This window comes from Polypterus senegalus, chromosome 7, assembly GCF_016835505.1.
Source record: "Polypterus senegalus isolate Bchr_013 chromosome 7, ASM1683550v1, whole genome shotgun sequence".
In the NCBI taxonomy this organism is placed as follows: Eukaryota; Metazoa; Chordata; class Cladistia; order Polypteriformes; family Polypteridae; genus Polypterus; species Polypterus senegalus.
The window spans coordinates 18,351,110-18,373,827 of NC_053160.1; the positions used below are offsets into that span (position 1 = coordinate 18,351,110).

At 37.7% G+C, this 22,718-nt stretch overlaps 1 protein-coding gene across 2 annotated transcripts in view; it reads right to left on the reverse strand.

The window, feature by feature from the left end:
- The window catches only part of LOC120532363 (E3 ubiquitin-protein ligase RNF38-like), a 236,923-nt gene that overhangs the window by 100,520 nt on the left and 113,685 nt on the right, over window positions 1-22,718 (reverse strand). For both annotated transcript variants that reach the window (XM_039758287.1, XM_039758286.1), the window contains one exon: window positions 5,354-5,424. In XM_039758287.1, the coding sequence (XP_039614221.1) occupies window positions 5,354-5,424 (71 nt within the window). The remainder of the gene's footprint in view (window positions 1-5,353; window positions 5,425-22,718) is intronic.

A 22,718-nucleotide genomic window follows, 5' to 3' on the forward strand; every position in this document is an offset into this window, starting at 1 on the left:
AAGGAATGTTTTAAGGATCCCATGGGATACCCCTCGCAAACAGTTTTACACGCCGCATATGGCAATTCACCTCCGTGAGAAACATGCCTCTATGAACAGTCAACGTGGGTCAGGGCTGCATGTGACCTCTACGACAAACGAATATAAATGATGCCGGTTTTTCCGTGTCATCGCGTCCCAGTTGGTGGGCGTGGCTCTGTGAGTCGTCGTCGTATCCAATGGTCTTGGAGTTGGTGGGCGTGGCTCCTTCCTGCGTGCGCCATAGGTGTCTCACTTGTCGGTAGCTTAGTGAATCCACGCCCCTTCCAGCGTGCTTTCCATGGTTGTCTTGCCTTAGTGAATTATATATATAATATATATATAATATATATATATATATATATATATATATATATATATATATATATATATATATATATATATATATATATATATAGATAGATTGTAACTGCAGCCAAACCTGCTCCCATCAATTACTTGGTTTAACAGGGACTTATGCCATGGAGTAGTGGAGCAACAATGAATGGCGATACCATGACTTAGCCCTCCCTTCTGGATATGACAGCAGCATACACATGAAACAGTTTCAACAGCACCACTAAGAACACTCAGCAATTTACCATTATATTATATCACATTGGCAAAAGTAAAAATCTAAGACAGAATTTTAAATTTGAAATTCATTCTGACCTACACTGAGCCCCCAATGCTAATATTATAAAATGCATTATTAATATTTGGCATCACTGAGAGTACAACAAGAGCATGATCCAAAATGAAGGAACCTCACTGGCAGTAAACATGGAAAATATGTGGAAAATAATTGCAAAAATAGACACAATATTGAATTTGAGTTTTCAGTCATTGTAGATTTGCTTCAGTTTGTTTGTTTGTTTATATTTTCCTCTAGATACTTGAATTTATTTACCTCTCACATCCCCAAAGACATGCTATGCTGGTTAGGTTAAGTGGCACTTCCAAATTGTCCTTTGTGTGACAGCAAGTGTGAGTAAACAAGTTCTGTTTTGGATCAGCACCCCTTCCTCACACCCTTTGCTTTCATAATCTCATGATTTCAGAATGTCATGTTGAAATTGGAAATCCAGAAATGTGAACTTAATGTTGTTATCGGACAAAGGCTGCTTGATCCAGGATCCTCACCAGCCAACTAGTCACTAATGGTGACAGAAAGACTTCATCAGTGTAATGTAATGATTTAAAATTACTGGGAGTTCCTTGTTCGTGGAGAAATGCAATCTCTGTTACAAATGGGGTTCAGCAACTTTCCTTCTAAATGGTAAGTACAGACCTGTTAATTGATTCAGTATGGTGTGAATAATCATCATGGTAAAGTCCCTAAGGATATTGAATATAATGAAATAAATTTAAATAACTGTCTAGATGCCAGTTTCCCAGGCCAGTAACGGCTAAAAACCTACATGGCAAACATCAAACTAAAAGTTGGACAAATTTGACCTTTCTACTGCCTACAAACATGCAAGTGAAACACTCTACAGCAGACTAATCTAGGAGATGCCACATTCATGGAGGTTTTTTCGAGTCTCTTCTGTGCTTGGCCTGGCTTACACTTGCTCTTTCTAAACAGCCTGATTTACCAGCGGAACATATGTCACTATGCCACCTGAGCTCTCACTTTTAGACATGGACAAGTTTACTCATCTGCCACATTAATGCAGTGCTTGGATGTAATTTGTGCCACCAAACAAGAACAGTTTTAAGGAGAGATGCATTAAAAGCACTCTGCATTCAGGTTCTCTCTCTTTTTTTCCATCCCTGTTTTATGATACCGCACACTGTACCTGAATTCAAAAAGATGCAATATAACATAGTAACCTCAAGTTGGATAAATGTTTTCTGTGGTTAAACCATTCTGTAGTTGAAGCCTGTTTATTCCTCAACTATGAGTGTTAGCTAAGATCAAGCCCTTTTTTTCCTGTTGCTAATTTTGAATATGTGTTTCGTGCTTTAACTACTTCACAAATGGGCTATATACATAGGAGTTACCCAGCAATCTGCTACAACTGAAATAAAACGGTGCAGCTAGACTATTCCCAGACACGTGTGAATTACCATACTTCTCCTTTCTTAGCCTCCCTTCATTTACTTCTGGTCTGTTATAGTGTTGACTTGTAAGGAACTACTGTTAATTTTTAAGTGCCTAAATGGGTTAGCGTCTTAATATCGCTCCGACCTTTTACACCTTTACATACCATCTTAGGTCATCTGATCATACACTCTTAGTAGTGCTAAGAGCTTGCCTTAAACTTAAAGGTGTGCATACTTTTACAACAGCCGCTCCTAGGCTTTGGAACAATCTACCCGCATATGTCAAGTCTGCTACAACTGTGACCATATTTAAATCCAGTTTGATTATATTGTATCTATTTCTCTTTGGATTTTAATTAGAATTGGTTCCTTTAATATTTCTACTATGTTTTTGGTTTAACTTTATCTCGTCTTAGAACAGTTATTTTCACTTTCATTTATTCTAATGTACAGCACTTTGGTCAACACTGGTTGTTTTAAATGTACCTAAACTAAAAATACATTCTGAAAACAGCTTAATCTAAATTAGGTTTGAGGGGAAGGGGTGAGTGCCTATCGCAGTACCTCTGAAAATTAAACAGCTGAAACCCTGTAACAACAGGAATCTGCAGCCAGTGCTGTGCATTGGACTGACTCGCTTTAGTAAATCCTGAATCTGTTTGTAAAGTAAAACACCAAGTTAAATATGTCTCCTAAAAGTAAACATAAATGTATGAGTGTTCATTTAACAGCAAAATTTAAAAACGGTACACTCACCAGTGTGGAATATTGTGTAATCTGCTATTAATTTCATTTTGGAGGACTGTCAAATTCTAGAAAGGTGTGTGCAACCTGAATCTTTAATGTATTAAAATGACTTGCTGCACACTTTGGGTATATTTATTTTGTGTGACATGAGCCTGCATGCGCTATACTTAGATAAGCTCTGCTCTCACACCACAGGCTGGCTATAAGTTTTTTGTTTAAGTTCTGCACCTGCTCTACACAATGCTGTATTTGGAAGCCTCTGTTTATACTGATTTAATTATTCTTCCATTTACTTTGAGTTTAGACAAACTTATTATTGTGTGAAACCTTCAGCTTGTAACTATGCGTTTCCAAGTATGACACTGTAATGCTACATTTTTGCTTTAAGGTTCACAAAGATTATGCAGGTCCAGTTATCATTGTAAAGACATTTTCTGTAGAGCCTAACATATGTCTGCACAACAACTTACATTACCCTTTCTAAGCAATGAAAATAATTTTATGTTTCAAAGGAGAGTTATAGATATACTGGTCCCACTAGTATGTTGCCTATTAATTTACCCAACCATTCATTGATTTTTCAAATCCAAAATTGTACATAAGCTAAGATTCTCATATCCTATTTATTAGGGTCATAGAGGGATGAACTCTATCCCAGCAACACTGGAAACAAAACAGGAAATTAACCTGGAAAAGATACCAATGCATGAAATTGCAGCTATTGATAATTTTAATATATGGTGTGTAATTTTCTTTAACCCTATATTTCATTTAAAAAATGCTCTTTCATCATAAACTGTATGTGAATTTCCCTTTGGGTGTGAATTTCCCCTTGGGATTAATAAAGTATCTATCTATCTATCTATCTATCTAAACCTGAACAACAAAGGTGCAATTGATGGTCCAGTTGCTTTTGGGTTTAATGGAGGAAAGAATCTTATAACTTTCTCAAACCACCTGATCCAGTTTAGAGTCAGTAGCAAGAAGCAACAGAACATAGACTACCAACCTTGGATCACTAGACTTCAACTTAGAATGCAGTGATAAGCAAATGTTCTGGGCCAATACCAATAATCAGTCAAATCCTGTGTCATATCTGCCAAGTGATATACAGGCGGGCCTTTGGTTATGAGAGTCTCACTTTACAGCAATTCCACAGATATGAACAAGCGCATAAAACCCAACACATTTTTATCTTCAACAGAATTTCAATCAATTGTCAAGTAGCAATTTTTGTTTTACACATTTGAAGAAAGTAGATGACGAATTAATAGCTGTTACCAACGCAGTACAGCATGGTTTTTGTCACCATTTTCAATCATTTGGTGTTTTCATGTGTATGAGTGACCAATTGATACAGCGGCACATGCAACCACACAGTAAGTTCCATCGGCAGCTGTAATTTCCATCGTCTTAAGGGCGGATGTATACTATGCAATTCTTTCACATGTTAAATCAGGAGATGTAACACTTTAATGACTTTCTTGTATTGCTAGCTGATCGGAAGCAGACATGCAGTATGCAATTTTGTAATTTTCTGACCTCACAGTTTGAATAATCCTGTGCAATTTTACTTTATAGTACCCATGCAATTTGACACTGAGTTACAGAAAGAAATAACATTTTTCTTGCACCAATTTTAAGTGATACAAAAAAGAAAATTCCAGAATCTATGTTTCTTTATTTAAAGTACAAACATGTAGTGATTCCAGTAATCTGCAGCTGCTACTCTCAGAAAAAATATCATACAAAGCGTGATTTTCTTGCCACATTTTGACGAATTTATATGAAATATTGAAATAGCAAACATTTTTCAGTGCAAGATCCAATTTACATACAAAATCATACACCAAAACAAGTTTATATTACACAGATTTCTTGTTCCCCACCTCTCAATGGCTTTGATGGCTCTGATATGATGAAGGGTGCGTATTCTTGGAATGATATAGGTTCACAGATTGCGTCAGAAATCCATTTTAATGCAAGTAAATGCAAAGCAATTCTGTGTGATTCAATTCATTGTATGAAATAGTTTTGTTTTTTTTTAATCCATATTGCAATGAAATGATGTAGAACGGCAATAAAAAAAAAACAAATGGCCCAGATGGTTAACTGGCCATCTCAGATACTCTCTCTTAGATGGTAACTACTCTGAAATTCATTGCAATGATCCTCCTAATAACCAGTTATTAACTCAGCTGAGCACTTATTGGAGATATCGGAGTGGCTAGTCAAACCACTGCCACCAAATTTCAATAGAATAGTGCCTCATTTCTCCAATATAGTTATAGACATTTGCAGAATCTGCATAGATGTGATTTGTGACAGTTTGGTGCACTAACGTCCTATTAATGTAATTTATTTAGATGCTTTAGGTGTTCAGTCACATTACTGAACACCTGCATTTGCCCAACTTGTAAGTTCAAACTGCATGTCTGTTAAAAATACTCTAATTACAAGTAACTAAAATAAAAAGGAAAAATGAAAACAAAATATTAGTGTTACAATTGCATTTGAAGCAACACACCACAGCACCTACCTTATCACTGTCATCATTGCTAGCCTGTTCACGATGTGCAGACTGATGGTGAAAAGTAACTTCAAGGCCTCCTGAAACATAATTAGAAATAAAAAATGATTTGGTTACTTGATACCAGACAACTGGCAGGTAAAAATGAGTGACATGGCAAGAGAAGACACTTCATAAACATTTATTTGCTTAGCCAAAGCTTGAATCCAAAGTGAGGTCAACATAACTGAGTAAAAGATCAGTCTGAAGAACTGTTTGGGAACAAGTGTTACAGAACAAGTTTCAAAATTGACCAGCACAAGTAATGAGCTTTAAACAAAACAAAACCATGCAAGATTAACCAATCTTTCTTTAATAACAAGAACCTATCAAAGTCATTATAAGTTAGGCAAAAAAGTCACTAAGCAGAGATTTCAAATGCTTCTTACATTTACATTTATTTATTTGGCTGACACCTTTATCCAAAATGACTTGCAACATTTGAGATACAATTGGTTACGTTTCTTTTGTTTTTCCAATTGGAGCGCTGGAGGGTTTAGTGACTTGGTCAGTGTCTCACAGTGTCAGAGGCAGGATTTGAACCCACAACCTCAGGGTTTGAAGTCCAAAACCACTGCACCACACTGCCTTCTTAAACACTTTGAGAGTGGCAGAATTTCAGATGGAGGTGGGCAGCTTTTTCCACCAGCTACAAGCTACACATGAAGAGCCCTGATTGACCAGACACTCTTCATCAGCAAGGGGCTGAGAATGAGCTTAGGACACTTGTCTCCTTAAGTGCGCACCCGCTGACTACTATGTAGGTGAGCATTACGGATCTGAACTACTACAGGAAGCCAATATAGTGATCTGAAGAGAAGAGAGATGTGCACTCCTCGGCTGGTGAAACACCAGAAATGCCATTACATTTTCAAACATCTGCAGCAGGTTGGAAACACATCAGTACTTAAGCCAGTAGTCCAGACACGAAAGCCTTGACCAGGAGTTGTGCTATTTACTCTGGCACATACAGTATGATCTTTCAGATGTTGTACAGCGTGAACCTGCAAAGCAGAAAAACTGCTGCAACATAGTCAATGAAAAAAGCCTCGTTATAGATTACCACCACAAGGGTGCGCACAGACTTGCTGGTTGTTAATGATAATGAGCCAAGCTGAACAGAGATTGGCCACTGAGTAAACAGATGAGCAGGGAGAACAAGAAGGTCCATCTCTGCCAGGTTGAACTGAAGATAGTGTTCCTTCAACCAGTTTGCAATACCACTGAGATGTGCACATATTGTAGCTGATACGGTTTGGTTTTCTGGAGACATGCAGTGACTCTAGCTGACATCATGCGGTCCTATGTTTTCTCTCTAAACACAGACAGATAAGAAACTAAATAAAAAAAAATGAATAAAGGAAACTGTATTATCAGATTTGCAACATCTCTAGTATACTACACATCCAATACATGTCACACTTCTCCTCCTCCTCCTGTGAATTGTGCGGTTGAGTCTAAGGCAGCGGTTTTCAAACTGTGGTCCGTGGACCGAAGGGGATCCGCGAAGGATATGGTGGGGGTCTGCGAGGGCGTTGTGAAATATCCATTAATTAACACTGCATAGTTCCATAATAATGCAGCATCTCGTTAATTATCGCCGTTACTTTCGATACACTTCGATATCCTATGAGCCTTTTCGGTCAGAGTCAGACCATTTAGTATTTTAATGTTAGTGATGCTGGTTTTAATTATTCTATGCATGCTAGGGTGACGTCAAATTTCAATAAGATGCATTCTAGTCTATTGTCAAAATTAAAACGTATGGCCAGAGCGTTTTAATAATATGGTAATACTATAATATACTCGGTTTACTGGCGTAAGTGGCCCATTTTGTTCAAGTTCGCTGTGGTTCCTAAGTAAATAATTATTTTGTTGTTTGCCGTAGGTAGGGAATGGATACGTTTTTGAAGCGTAAGAAAACAGAGTTGCCGTTACACGAAGCAGACGTCAGTTTTGACGATTCAGAATCAGAAGTTGAAGGCAAAATGCAAGAGAAAGCCAACACCAAAGTTAAGAAAATATGACGAGGATTGTTAAATTTGGTTTTGTCGAATGTGCTTCAATTTCAGATAGACCGCAGTGTCTGATTTGTAACAAAATTTTGTCAAATTAAGCTTTGAAACCAGCCAAATTGAAAAGGCATTTAACAAAGAACTATCCCAATTTAGCTGGCAAACCGGAAATATTTTTCCCAAAGAAAGAAGGAAGAATATATCAAAGCAGACATTTTTCAAGTCGTCATTGATACCAAACGAAAAAAATTGCTGAAAGCATCCTATTTGGTGGCATTGAGAGTGGCTTGTGCTAAGAAAACTCACGATTGCTGAAGATTTAATTCTTCCTTCTGCATACAGTTCTAGACAAAGAATGCGCTGCAAAACTGAAAGGAACTCCATTGTCTGACAACACAATTGGAACAAGGATAGAAGACATGGCAGATGATATAAAGGCGCAACTAACTGACAGATTGAAAGAAGGTTATTATGCAATACAACTGTATGAGAGCGCCAACGTTGCCAACTAGACACAACTACTGGCCTTTGTGCGATACTGTTGGGAAGGGGAAATGATAGATTTGTTTTTAGGTTAACCAATGCCTTGCAGAACAACTGGCGCAGAGGTTTTTTAAAGTGCTCAACAATTTCCTTTCACAGTCAGGTCTGTCATAGGGTCGGTGCATAGGCATTTGCACGGGCGGTGCAGCATCCATGACTGGGAAGCATTCTGGAGTTGTGGCACGTGTGAAGAAAGAAGCACCTAACATCACAGCGACACAATGTATGATTCATTGGCAATCACTGGCAGCGAAGAACATGACACAATCACTATCTAAAGTCTTGTCTGGTTGCATCAAAGTTGTAAATTTGATTAAAACCAGATCAGTATATGCTTGCACATTTGCAATTCTTTGTGAAGAGTTGGAGGCTGAGCATTCAAATCTTTTGCTCTATACAGAAGTATGATAGCTATCACGAGGCAAAAAAGTGCGGCGTGTATTTGAACTTCGAGAAGAACTACTGGTATTTCTGAAGGAATGTAATGCTGACCTAGCTTCAGTCATGGCTGATAACATTTGGCTAGGCAAACTTGCCCATCTGTCCGGAATATTCAACTTACTAAATGATTCAGGGAAGAGATTTAAATATTTTAAGAAGTCATGACAAGATTGCAGCATTTAAGAAGAAGCTCAGTATATGGAAAACCAGAATTTTTTTTTTAATTTTATTGTAATCATTCCATACAAATACATCAATTTTTACAAAAAAAGAATGAAAACAACTTAAACCCCATCCCTAAGAAAGAGAGCATGGTCAACAGAGTAAAACGTAAAGCTTGTAAACATACCTAAATTGATTTGTTTAAAAGGGCAATAGAGATGAATGGAGAAGAAAAAGAAATGCGGAAAGAATTGCTTCCTCAGTGCTTTAAGAGCTTATTCTAAAATATTATTGATTAGATCCTGCCAGGTTTTGAAAAAATTCTGTATCAATCCTATAATTGAGAATTAGATTTTTTTCAATTTCAAATAGTATAAATGATCGGTTTCCCACTGACTTAAGAGGAGAGTTAGGATTCTTCCAGTTTTGCAAAATAAGTCTGCGTGCCAATAGTGTAGTGAATGCAGTCACAGTTTGTTTGTCATTCTCCACTTTAAACCCATCTGGAAGAACCCAAAACACAGCTGTTAATGGGTTAGGAGGGATTGTGACACAAAGGTTGTCTGAAAGGCACTTAAAAAATTTGGTCCAAAATGATGTTCATTTGCTGCAGGCTCAAAACATGTGACCCGGAAAACCAGAATTAACAAAAAGGTTTTAGACATGTTTCCAATCTTGGATGATTACATCTGCAACAATTCATTGATCAACGCCGATCTCATAATTTGCGATATCGAGCAGCATTTGCAGTCGCTGGCTGACCATTTTGATGAATACTTCTTGAATGATAACATTGCTAATTTTCCCTTGATGTTGAATTGACTGACCTCGCTGGGCGCAAGCAGAAGGAGTTAGCTGAATTGTCATGCAATCACAGCTTACAAAATAAGTTCAAGCAGCAATCAGTGCCATCTTTTTGGTTGAGTGTGGCTTCTGAGTATCCCTTGATATTTGACAAGGCAGTCAAGATTTCGTTACCGTTTGCGACAACAAATTTGTGTGAAACAGCATTTTCAGCATTTACGAATATAAAGAGCAAGTACAGATCCAGACTGGCCGTTGAAAGTGACTTGCGTGTGAGCTTATCAAAAGTAGCACCGAGAATTGACAGTTTGTGCAAATCAAAGCAAGCACATCCTTCCCACTGACATTAGTGTTAACCAAAACCAATGGTAGCCTAATAATTTCTTAAAAATGACTTTGTTCCATAATTATTGCATGCACATAGGCGTAATGAAAATGTATTCTGCATTACTTGTTCATTTATGATTGTCTGTTATAGTAGTAATCGTGACAGTAAAGAAGGTACTGTATGGCCATTATTTTGATTGCATTTTATGTTATAAAATTTTACTTATTCGGTCCACGAGCTAGGCCCGGAATATAATAAGGGTCCCGGGTGCAAAAAGTTTTGAAAACCGCTGACCTAAGGCATTCAACTGTAAGCCTTAAAAGTTCTCAGTTCAGATCCTGTCTTCAACTCATGTCTGACCATTAGCGAGCAACTCAGTCTGTTTGGTTAAACACATTATTTACAGCTGGAGCACAACCATATTGCATCCGGATCTCTTACAACATCTTCGATAAAGACCTTGTCTAAAGATACAATAATAACAAAACAGAGGCATTATAAAATTTTTAATAAACAAGTGCACAGTTGCAGAAAACCCCTGGATTGGACTACTAATGTGAAAAAGTTGGTAATGTTGGATGTATGGCAGGATGAACACACATCAAAATCTGGAAAAATCTGCTGTGGCTTTTTAGTTTGTGATCTGCAGCTTTCGTTCATTTAATTTAGTGACATAGAAATATGTACTTATTACTATTCTAAATTTTGCTGATTTTTTTATCCAAAGCAATTTACAATAGGAGACACACATATAAGTTCAGTACAGTTTTCCCTGCCACTGAAATTAGTGGGCACCCTGCCAAGTAATCTTGATTAGTCTAGTGGGTGTGTTGGGTTGGGCATATGGGAATCGTGGGTTAAAGCCACTGTGGCAATCTGCTTTGAAATAACTTCATTAATTTTATTAAATCTCTGTGAATTTTCAAAATGTGGCATGGTGCAGCTGAGATGTCCATGGTATACGTATAACTTATATACAGTGTATATACTCGCGGATAAGTCAGGACTTGATTTTACCATAACATTTCTGGTATTTTATAATGTCAGTCGTATAAGTCGAATGCGGAAAATTCACGCTATTGGTTCAAGAGATTATGATATGCTAACAACCAACTGAGAGAGTAACCACGGAGCACATGGCCTTTTTTTTTCTATGTATTGTTCCTATGTGACCACACGGTAATACCTGAACTATTCCGAAGCAACATTTGCACTGATTTGTGTTATTTGTACCTCACACCCTCATACACCTTTATCATAAGGGCATCCCTTATCTACAATGGAGCGTTCGATCAGAAGAAAATATGAAGCTGGTTTTAAATTAAACGTCGAAGTAGTGACAGAAATTGGTAACTGCACTGCTGCAACAAAATTTGATGCATTTGAGAAACTGATTCGAGATTGGAGGAGGCAAGATGATGTTTAAAAAAAAAATGTAAGTGTCGCATTTTTGAACATGCATATAAGTCGGGGTCTGATTTTATGATTGATTTTTCAGGTTTCAAGACCCAGCTTATACGTGAGTATATACAATACTCCTGTTCTTAATCTGACATTCTTTATGTCAAATGGCTGCCAAAACTACCCTCACTTTGTGCTACTTATAATCCACGACTTGGAGTCAGGATGCAAACCATCAATCTTCTAACTAGTAATGCACTGTTATTCATTTAAGGTTATATCTCCAGAGTCTGGGGAGAGAAAAGTCTTGAGATGTGACATGCCTTCCATCTAAAACATGTCACCAGTTGTTTCAAAATCTGACACTGCATTTAGTCAATAAGCTGTAAAGAAGAAAACACATGTCCTCAATTATCACCCCATTTCAATAATTTACTTTAAAATGTAATGTGATTCAATTAAAAAGTTATATGCCTTTTTATGGTCAAACCTTTCGTGAATACATTTTACATTTCTATGCATATCTTTTTTGTGGTTATGCTTTTATTGCAATTCAAATAAAGTTCTTCATGTACTCCTTTGTTGGAAAATATATATTGTATACTAACTCATTAAGATTTGTTGCTACTATTATTTTAAGTTATTTATCGGTTTTACCAGTCTCCACCTACTAATAAACATTATCTATGTAATTTTATCAATTTATTGATTTTCTCAGGTCAAATACGGAGTTGAAGGTAGTAGTTCAACAGGCGATATTCTGGTTAAAAGCCACTAAATAGTGATAAGTGAACTCTACAGAGTTTGCTTCGCCGTGAGTTCACAAAAATTACAGAAATATCTGTAAACTTCACCAAACTCTGGAGTGCACTGAAGTCAATCGGGAAGAAGACTCTGAACTAGATTTTAGTGGCCTACAATGGTGTTTTAAGTGTCTGTGTGGGCTGAGGAAGTGTCTGGCAACTTTGTCGGGTGGATTATTGTAGCAAAAAATGTTGGTTGTGCTCACAGGGTTTCATTCTTGAGCAGCACATTAGCCATTTAAAACAGCGGAGGCTATTTCCATTGTTTAAAGTCCTGGCACAGTATCGCTCAGATGCCTGTTTTGTTTACAATCTCTATGCACATAATTTGGACTTTTTTCTTCAATGAGGAAGATAGAAACTTCTTATAAACAGTAATAAATCCTTTCTCACTATCATTTCACAGGATGGCTTGCGTTGTCTTTTTCGGGGAGGGGGGACTTATTTTTAGATCCTAGCTGGGCACATGGTTAATTTACATACATAGCCATGCACCACACAGTGTTAGTAATCATAATATTCTCACCATGGTCACGTAATGTACCCTCAAATGAAAATACTATAGAGAGAGGGTTGGAGTACTGATCAGCTGGTGACATCACACATGCCTGAAGCAGCTTTGTAACAATCATACAGAAAAGTACCCGTGCATGAAAGTTGTGTGTGGATGCTACAGCTCTGTGATATGACCCTGGCCTTTGTTTGAAACTTGTTTTTTCTTTGTTCTACACAGGCCAAGGGAAATGCCTCACAGAGTAACAAATGCATTTGACACATTTACTCTTGTACAGTCCCGCCATCATATACCGCGGCCAGAATGTCTGATCATCCTCCACTGTTGTGCTCGGTCTCTCTGCAACTCGCCAAAAACCTTCCAATGTGTTTTGTACAAGGCTGCTATTTATTCTCTTCTCTGAAATTTGTTGTGCCTGCATTCCTGAGTCTGCCCAAAGCTTGTTGAATGCGGCACTCCATGTACCTGTGTGACAGCTTGCTGTCAATCACTCATCCAGTCCATCATGGAGCACTGGGGAAAAATTTTTTGCCTAAGCTGGCCGCAAAGTAAGTTTCTAGGGAAATGTTGGGTGAACAAGGTCATTCGTGAATTCAGCATATTTGTTGTGAAAAATGGCCCCATTAAAAAATATCTGAAATATTAAATTAGTACTCTATTTAAAATTAAAATGTGACATTTTTGAATGATTTCATTTATAATTTAATCTTTTGCCTATCATGAATCACCTATTCCCACATTAGCTTTTCCCTAACTTAACAGTTTGCCTTCACCTTTCAAAAGACTACTTTTTACTGCTTGTAGCTCTGATAGTTGAAGTAGTAATGTCACATGGTCTATCTCAGCAATGCCCCCCAAATCACCAAAGTCTAACTTGTTGTTCCTCTCATATATATCATACATATATCATATATATATATCACCTGCCTGAAGCATAGAAGCCATACACAAAACAAAAAAAAAAAAAGATTGTTTTCTTTCTCTTTTGTGATTTTATTTATATTAAAAGATACATTTTCTTCTACAAGCTTTTGTAAATGGTGTAGAAAGTGGATGGCGACACTAGAGAAGCTGAATATCCCAAGAAGAAAGGCTCTTGGCAAGCAGCTGAAGAGCACAATGCACTGTCAAGTGCCTCAGACTGACTGTTATCCACACTTGAACCCTAAAAGAGACAATAAGCAAGTGACGGCTTCTTTACAGCGTCAAGAGGGATGGCAAGCCAATATGCCTGCAGCACGGCACGCAATTGTAAGAAAAAGAAAAGCAGCAGCTGGCTACAAATTAAATATTCCAAGGCAGCATGCAAGCAAACATATGCGCGGATGAGTTCACTTCAGACAGCTGCACAGGGAGATACCTTTCACAAGAATGTCGGACCATTTACCTCAAGCACACCCTTTAATATAAGAATAGATTTTATAAGGGATCTGAATGCACCAGTCTTCTTATGACCAGATGAAAAGGAATGACAACAGGACTGGGACAACAGCACAGTGAAAAGAAGGGCAAAGAAGAAATACCATCTCTCCATAATTTGCATGTAGCTGGCAGTGGAGAAGTGGGGCCCTGAAGGTTCTCAAACACACACCCAAAAGTTAAATCTCTGCAAATGCTGTGCTACACCAACTGTTGTATGTTGGAGTCCTAACTCTCCAAACCCCCCACCCCCTATAATCTGAGCTCACCTGCTTCATGCTGATCTGGAGTGAAAGGCACTTGAAAGAAAATGATTTATGAAAAGGTTTCAGAATCCCTATTCAAATATTTAGCAATTCGTGTACATCATTTCTATTTATAAAAACATACTGTATCACAATGACTGTTATGATGTAGCCAGTTTACAACAGTCTTTTAGTTATTCTTTAAGCATACAATGCCTTTTTCAAAGGAAGACATGAGATGGCCAAACGATTATCTGGCACCTCATGCTTACTTAACTTGTCAGTGTGATTTTGAATATATACAGGTACCTTTGAAAAGTATTCAGACTTCTTCACTTTTTTCACATTTTGTAATGTTGGCAGCCTTGTGCTGAAATAGTTTATATTCTTTTTTGCCCTCATCATATAACAAGCAATATCCCAGAATGACAATTTGAAAATGGGATTTTAGGATTATTTGCAAATTTGCTTAAAAAAAAATGAAATATCACATGGACATAAATATTCAGAGTCTTTGCTATGACACTTGAAATGTGGATCAGGTGCATCCCATTGTATTGACCAATGCTGAGATGTTTCTACATCTGGTTTACAGTCCACCTGTGTAAAGTTCAATTGATTGGACCCAATTAAGAAAAGCACACACTTGTCTAAAGAAGGTCCCACCGATTATAATTCATATCAGAGCAAACACTAAGCCATGAGGAATTCAAAAGAATTGCATGCAAAGCTGAAAGAGGATTGTGTTGAGGAACATATCTGGAAAGGCTGTAAAGAAATTGGTTCAGCATTGAAGGTTTCCAAGAATACAGTGGCCTCCATAATTCTTAGGTGGAATAATATGGACCAACCACAACATTTTGTAAAGCTAGCCACCTGGTCAAACTGAGTTATCGAGGAAGAAATGTCTTGGTAAGAAAAGCAACCAAGACACTTTGACTGAGCTTCGGAGAACTTGTGTGAACATGAGAGAATCACCACAAATGGAAGGCAGAATGAAAAGTGACTCAAAAATTCTCCCAAAATAAGTGTCTAATTACAATAATTGATAGAGAAAAATCTAAAAAACTAAAAATAACTTTATCCTAACAATCACTAAATAGCTGTGTAATCTAGAAAAAATGCCCATAAAATGGTAAAGCAGTTGATTTTTTTTTTTTAATATGCTTCATAAATATATTTTGCTGTGAGATGTAATTACCAAGCTGGTCTGCTTAAGAGGTGAGCCTTCCCTCTACAAGATACTGTTGAAGAAGTGGTGCCTTTCTAATCAATTGCATTTATATAGCTCTTTTCTAACCTTCTCAAAGTGCTTTACATAGACAGTGGGAAACCACTTCAACCACCACCATCATCATCATGTACCATCCACCAGAAAAATGCGACAGCAGACCATGTTTTCACTAGTAAATTCACCACACATTAGTTATAAAGGAGTGAGAGAGGTAGTTATCCAATAAGGGACAGGGTATGATTAGGGGGCCAGAATGGACAAGGAGATTGATGGGCAATTTAGCTACAACATCGGGAAACACCATACTGTTTTCTAAATATGTCCTGGATCTTTTATGACCACAGAGAATCAGCATCTCAGTTTTACATCTCATCTGAAGGACTGCACCAACTTCTACATCACAGTGTCTCCATCACCTCACTAGGGCATTGGAATCCACATTCTGACCATTGGGTAAGTGTGTCCTGATGGCCACACCAGCACCTCTTTCTGTAACAAGTTTTTTCTAGACGTTTGTCCATCCAAGTACTGGCCAGGCCCAAACATGCTTAGCTTCAGGTGGATGACATGTTCTGAAAGGCAGGTGGTATGGTTGCTGAAATATCCTGAACATAGACAGAGAAGATTTCTGAACATTAGACATTGACAACACCACATGCAGCTTAAGTGCTTCAAAAGATATCAAAGAGGAAAATTAACAAAGAAATTAAATACAAAAGAATAGTAAGAATATACCAAAACACACTTACATAACACAGATAAACAAGTGACAGATAGAGTCCTTAATTAAGGATTAAATTAATACATTCATTTGAAGTCTCTAGTGATTATTTTTCTGTCCTATCAAGCCAACTGACCATAACATCAGATTTATCATTATGAATACTCCAGCCAGTGACATGGAGAAAGCCAAATGACCATCGAGACTCTACTGGGCATTTTGACCTCATTAACAGTTTCTTATTTAGATAACTAATGAATGATCAGTTTTATTTTAGATTATAAGGAAATCAAGGGCTTCTGTTTATATACAGTCCTGTGAAAAATAAATTGTGCCCTCTTAACAATGCTATGGTTTTACGTATCAGGACATAATAAAAAAACATCTGATCCATACCAGGTTCTAAAATTATTCAACTTTAACTTTAGGTGTAAAACAACATGCAACAGATTCCACTGTGCCGTTATTTAACAAAAATGAAGCCAAAATGGAGAAGCCATGTGTGAAAAACTAAGTACTCCCCATGATACAATAGCTTCTAGCAGCAATAACTTGAAGTAATCCCTTTCTGTTTGACTTTATCAGTCTCTCACATCATTGTGGAAGAACTTTGGCCCACTTTTCTTTACAACGTTGCTTCAGTTCATTTCGGTGTGCGGGCATTCATTTATGCACAGCTCTCTTAAGGGCCCACCGCTGCATTTCAATTGGGTTCAGGCCTGGACTTTGACTGAGCCATTGAAACACTTTCTTTTTTTCCAGCCATTCTGTTGTAGATTTGCTAGTATGCTTGGGACCTCTTGCTGATGATCAATTAATTAAATGCATTTGATTAGCAGCACCTGGATAATACTTACCCTCTTAATTCCATTGGAAGCAGTTAGGGTGTACTTAAAATTCACACACAGCTTCTACAACTTTGCTTAGTTTTTATTAAATACATAATGGCAAGGTGTAGTCTATTATGTTTTGTTGTTTATGTGAGATCGTATTTACCTAATTTTTAGACCTCCCAAGGACCAGATCATTTTTTATTACATCCTGATATGCAAAACCTTAGAACTGAAAGAGGGTATACCTTCTTTTTCACATGACTGTTGGTATTTCAGTGATATGAAGGGAAATTAGTTGGCAGTTTTCAGATGAGCTGGAAACAAAATTATTTTTCCCCCATTTAAAATAATGGGAAATCATTTTTCAAGATTTTTTTTTTCCCCCGAAGCCATTTTCAGGAGAAGATTTGAATCAGATATTGAGTGATTACTGTAATCAGTTACTGGGGTGCCTTGTGCATCTAATGACCACTGTCATACAATTTATGCCATAAGGCCTCTGTGAGTGTTCTAATAAAGGCATTGCTAAGAGGCAGCAAATCTACCACATGTCACTTCTCAGTGGTACAACAGCTCACACGTCACTAGTTGAATTACTGACATTTTCTACATCATTAAAGGAGGACTAAAGAGTATAGAGTCAAATTAGGATGTTTATGATCAATTCTGATCACTATTTTTTTTTTTGCTGGATATCCAATCCCATTCTTAATTAAAAATCTTTACCTGATGTTAAAATTTACATTAAGCCTTTCGGTCTTTCATTTTGAAAGAATGAAATTCATTATTCAAGAGGTGAAATCTTTTGCACTTTTTAGATAGCACTATACCCAAGTAGAATTGTCTGCTTGGCAGAGTATATCTTGCAAGTTCCAGTGTTTAAAATACTTGGATGTCAGGCCATCAAGGCCAAATGACCAGACACAAACATAACCACATATTAAAATGTGCCGTAAATATAAAAGTGTCAATTCTACTAACTTACTGTAACCGATATGAATAGCACCACATCATCACCCGAGAGAGAGAGAGAGATGGAGAGAATGAGTAAATGCAAGAAACACACAGCTAATGAGCAAGCAAAGGAAAAAGGAACAAGAACAGGCATGGTCCAAATGTACATGGGCCAGAGAAAGAACAAGATGGAGTAACTGAAGTCCAATGAAGTTAAAATGTGAGTGTGCTTCTTTTATCAGTCACAATGGTGTCAGACAAAGCCTAAGGTTGCTTCCTCTCTGCAAGATAAAGACATTGACAGTAAATTAACTGTCTTAACTGTAGAATGATTTGTGGACTGCTTATTAAAAATTAAAATTTGGCCAATTTTGATGAGGGTCTGAGGAAATGCACCTTGCGATCTGTACGTAAGTGAGAATTTCAAAATAGTTTAATGAAATATTTCTAAATAAAACATTTTGAAAATAGGCTGGGTTGTCATTTAAACATGTTTCTAATCTGCTGTTAGTCATCTAGTACCTTCCTTTAGAAGATATACACCCACAATAAAAAGAAAAATACAATGGGGGAACCCCATGTCCATAAGCAAGTATTTCTTTCTTGAAAGAGCTAATAAATAGCAAATACAGCGGAAGAAAAGAAAAACACACTTTGTTATGCATCAGGTTGGGTATTTTTTTTTAATTTTTTTATACACATTCTATGTTTACATGTTTGTTTTATTTAGTCATTTATGTACTATCCCTTTAAATGCTTTGTGAGACTTGTCCCCACTAGCCAGGATTTAACAGTTTTCTCTTTCTAGTAATGTACTTTTGTATATTTTTTGAATTTTATTTTACTTTTTATTTTTATTAACAGATACAATCATTTACTTCAAAGCAATGCAAAGAATAACAAAGTAAAACAAGACTTAACCTCTCAATCAAGGTCTTTTAGTAGCAGTTGTGGGACTAGTTAGATTGGGTTGAGCCTCTTCTGTGCTGGCCAGTGAAGGTCCAAGCTGCTTTTATTGGTTATATAGGAGGTCCCTTTCTGCTTGTGCAGGACTCCATAATCACAACACACCTTGAGACGAGCTTCAATAATTGCTAACTTTTTAATTTCAAATGTCCTACTATAGGCATACACTCATGATCAGCTTTTCTCTCCTTAATACCTATCTAAACTCCACAGTGTACATTGTGCTCGCAAGAAGGGTTGTTTCTTGGAATTGCAGGCATAAATAAAACCATCGCAGGCAAAATTTACAGGGCTCCAAAATTTTGAAAAGACTTGCAAGTAAACAAAAATGATACTCCACAGGTTCATTATTAATATGACCAATAAACACCCATTACTCTAGCACAGTTTACTCCTCTAGGAGCTAGTGGGAGCCTTTCCATATTGATTTTTTGCAAAATGTCCACTTTTGCAAATTAAACTTTCACAAATTCAAAAATTTACACACTGCTCATGGAATATTTATATAGATCAGCTTAGCAGACACTTTTAACCAAAGTGACTTACAAAAAGAGGTCAACATAAAACAAACAAAATGAACGTACAAATTTGAAATGGTGGAGCATGTTATGTCGCTCATTTTCTTCATGTGTTGTGCAAGCAGTAACAAGGCGCATTCATCCCATACTCTCACTCATGTATACTTACCATGACATGAGAAAGTGGAACATGTGCGTCTCCCACGCCCTCGCTCCATCTCAATGCTTGCTGCATACGTTTGCATGAAAAAAGAGATGCAGTACATGCCACACTGTGGCACACAGCAGCTCAAGACGAACCCCACTCTTGCTGTACTTTCACTCCACTTCATCCATTATAGCAAAAGAAGAAGAGAAACCAGCTCCTCCGGTACAGCAGTTTTGTAGCTTTTCATGTGTAAATCATAGCAGGTTAACTGTGATTTATACAAAACAGGGCTCTATTTTAATTCTGGGTATATCAGACTGTTCAAGACGGATTGCTGCTTTAGCTTCTCATTTGGAACCTGGGTTATATCATATTTATAATAAAATAATTATACACAAGTTTGTATTTGAAGATACCGATTTTTTAATATTTTTTTTTTTAAACATACTTCTGACTCTGTATGGAAGGATTCACATCCACTGTAATATAAGAATGAAAGACATTATCTCTTCCACCTGTTCAAATCAAACAGTTACCCCAAGACATTTATCAAACAATGCTTACATAGGAGACCTCAGCAAACAATCGACTCTAACCTGATCTCATGTCCTATTTGGCACATCCTTCCCTATCACAGTGGTGTATCAGAGAGTATAGTGTTCATCCTCTCCAAATCAGGTGTCAAATAGCCTATAAACCTGCAAACGCTGTGCAGACTTTTTTTCTTTTTTAATGCTAAAAGCAAGAAATCGGCATCAGATATACAGAACGCAGTATACAGAATGCAGTGCATAACCAGCAGTATACGTGGAACAAACATCTAACACAAGCAGTACACATATGAGAACATTGCATCGCTGTCGGAACAAAAGACCCACAATCTCTAATATACACACATTCAAGTTCAACCGGACACACGTTTAATTGGGACACAGTTCAAATAGAAATCAGGGCTAATACTAAAAGTACCAGAGAGCTGGATGAATCATGGCTTTCAAATGTAAATGCCATTAACAAACAGATAAGAACCTAGCATATGCAGTCTTTATGACCAACCAAACCCACCAAACCCAACCTCCTTGCACCTTGAGTCCTGTATGTCTAATCATTTTCCTCCAATGATGGCACCCAGCAGATTGTCAAAAGAGTAGAAATAAAAAACTATTTTATGATACATGATTCATTTTCACCCCTTGTGGATTACTAGCTATGAATATGCAAACTGAATCACAGACATTTGCCTCCATTCATATTAATATGTATATACACAAAAACCAAATATGGTATACTTTAACGGCAATGTAAAATGCAGTCTAGGGGTATTTCACTATACATGATATACCACTATACATGGCGCCTACTAACATATCCCTCATAGAAGAGGAGGTTACAGCATTAAGTGTAATAATCGCCACTGAGAATTATATAATACCTGTCCAAACTTTCTTAATCCATTTCACGGTTGTGGGACTGGAACCTATCTTAGTAGGTTCGGACACAACCCTAGAGGGGAAACTAGCCCACCAAGTTCTTACTGGCTATGGAACAAAAAGTGTCAATGTTCTGCTGTAACTGTTGCTAACACTAAGCTTTCTATCTTCTCTGTATTTTGGCGATATCCTGAAACAGCACTTGTGCTGCCATTTCTAGGTTAGTTATCCTTTCTGGTCCTGGTATCGGGCAGCATAGATATTAGGAGATATCAGCATCACTAGAATGTATCAAATGTTTATCATGCTCCATAATAGTACAATGCAGAATGCTGAGAAAGATGCTAAAAACTGGTCACTTTATTTTGCCTTTTCTAATAAGCCTTAGGGAAAAAGTTATTTTATCCAATATCTGGGTGAATTTAATTTTTTTTAATATCTACTCTAACTAGTGGACCATAGTAATAACAAAACTACATGTATTATATTTTGTATTATAAAAAAATCTTTATTAAAGATAACAAGTTTGTCTGTATCTTCTTTTAAAAATAAAGGAAAATGTGCTTTAAAAGTGTGGAAGCCACATAAACAGTCCTTTTGAATATATTTCTTCACTGTCTTATCAAACAGACTTGCTTTTTGTTAAATTAAAACCTACAAATCACTGCCACGTGAGCAGAAACACCCTGCAGTACAATTTTAAAAATATCAGCTAACGTTTAATATACAGGTAATCCCCGAGTTACGGATATCCGACATGAATGGGGCCGCAGCTGCTCCTTCATCTGTCTGGGGGACGTGATGCTCCTCAGTAACTGCCGCTCCGTCATCTCCAGCCTGGGGACACTTCATGCGGTGGCTGGACAGAGGCTGGAGGGGGGCAGTTTTGCTGCTCACGCAGTGTATGTCTCTCGGGCGGCTCCAGTTGATACATTCTCAGTAGGCGGCTGGGTGCGCAGCAAGCACTCATGGGCAGGACGGAGGCTTGATGGGGCGGTTCACTGCACACCCACCATGCCGCTACTGCTACTGACTGCATGGAGGCTGGATGGGGCAGAGGGGGGTGTTTCACTGCCCACCCACCACACAGCCTTGCAGTATCCCTCGAATGGCTGCCACCATTTGTTCTCGGTGGGCGGCTGGTGATGCTGCAAGCGGTGACCCTGTTGTGGCTAAATGGAGGCCATTGAGGGTGAATTGGACGGCAGAGGGCAACATTGTAGTGTGCCTTGGGTGGCTGCGTGTTGAATGGGGGCGGTGGTGGGCGATTCAATACCCGCCTTTGGCTGCACCCTGTTCGCTCTCGGTGGGCTGATGCTGCAGGCAGCATACTGTATGCAAGTGGAGATGACTGTGTAGTGGGTGGGTGGTGAACCCACCCCTCACTGCCCCCATTCATTCTCAATAGCAAGCCTGCTTGCACTGTTACGTACATAGCAGGAAGTTCTCTCGTTCAGTACACCAGATGTGCTGACGAGGGGTGCCTTCCTGCTGTGATAGTGTGTACAGTGCTGTGTAGAAGAACTCATCTTAACCTTTTGTCTTCACCCTTCAACAATGTCTCTGAAATACAAATCTGATGCAAGTGCTGATGATATAGTAAAGAAGAGAAAAACCATCACCATTGAAATTAAAGTAGAAACAATAAAAAGGTCAGAGAGAGGTGAAACTCCATCATTCATTGGCAGAGCACTTGGTTGCAGTCAGTCAACAATAGCATTTATTAAAATAATGGACCTGATCAGACTTACAGTACATACAAATTCCTACAAACCTACAATCCCTATTGCGTATATAAGCCGGGGACTGCCTGTATATTTATCAGTAAAATTATTGTTTGTAAATTCACAAAGTGA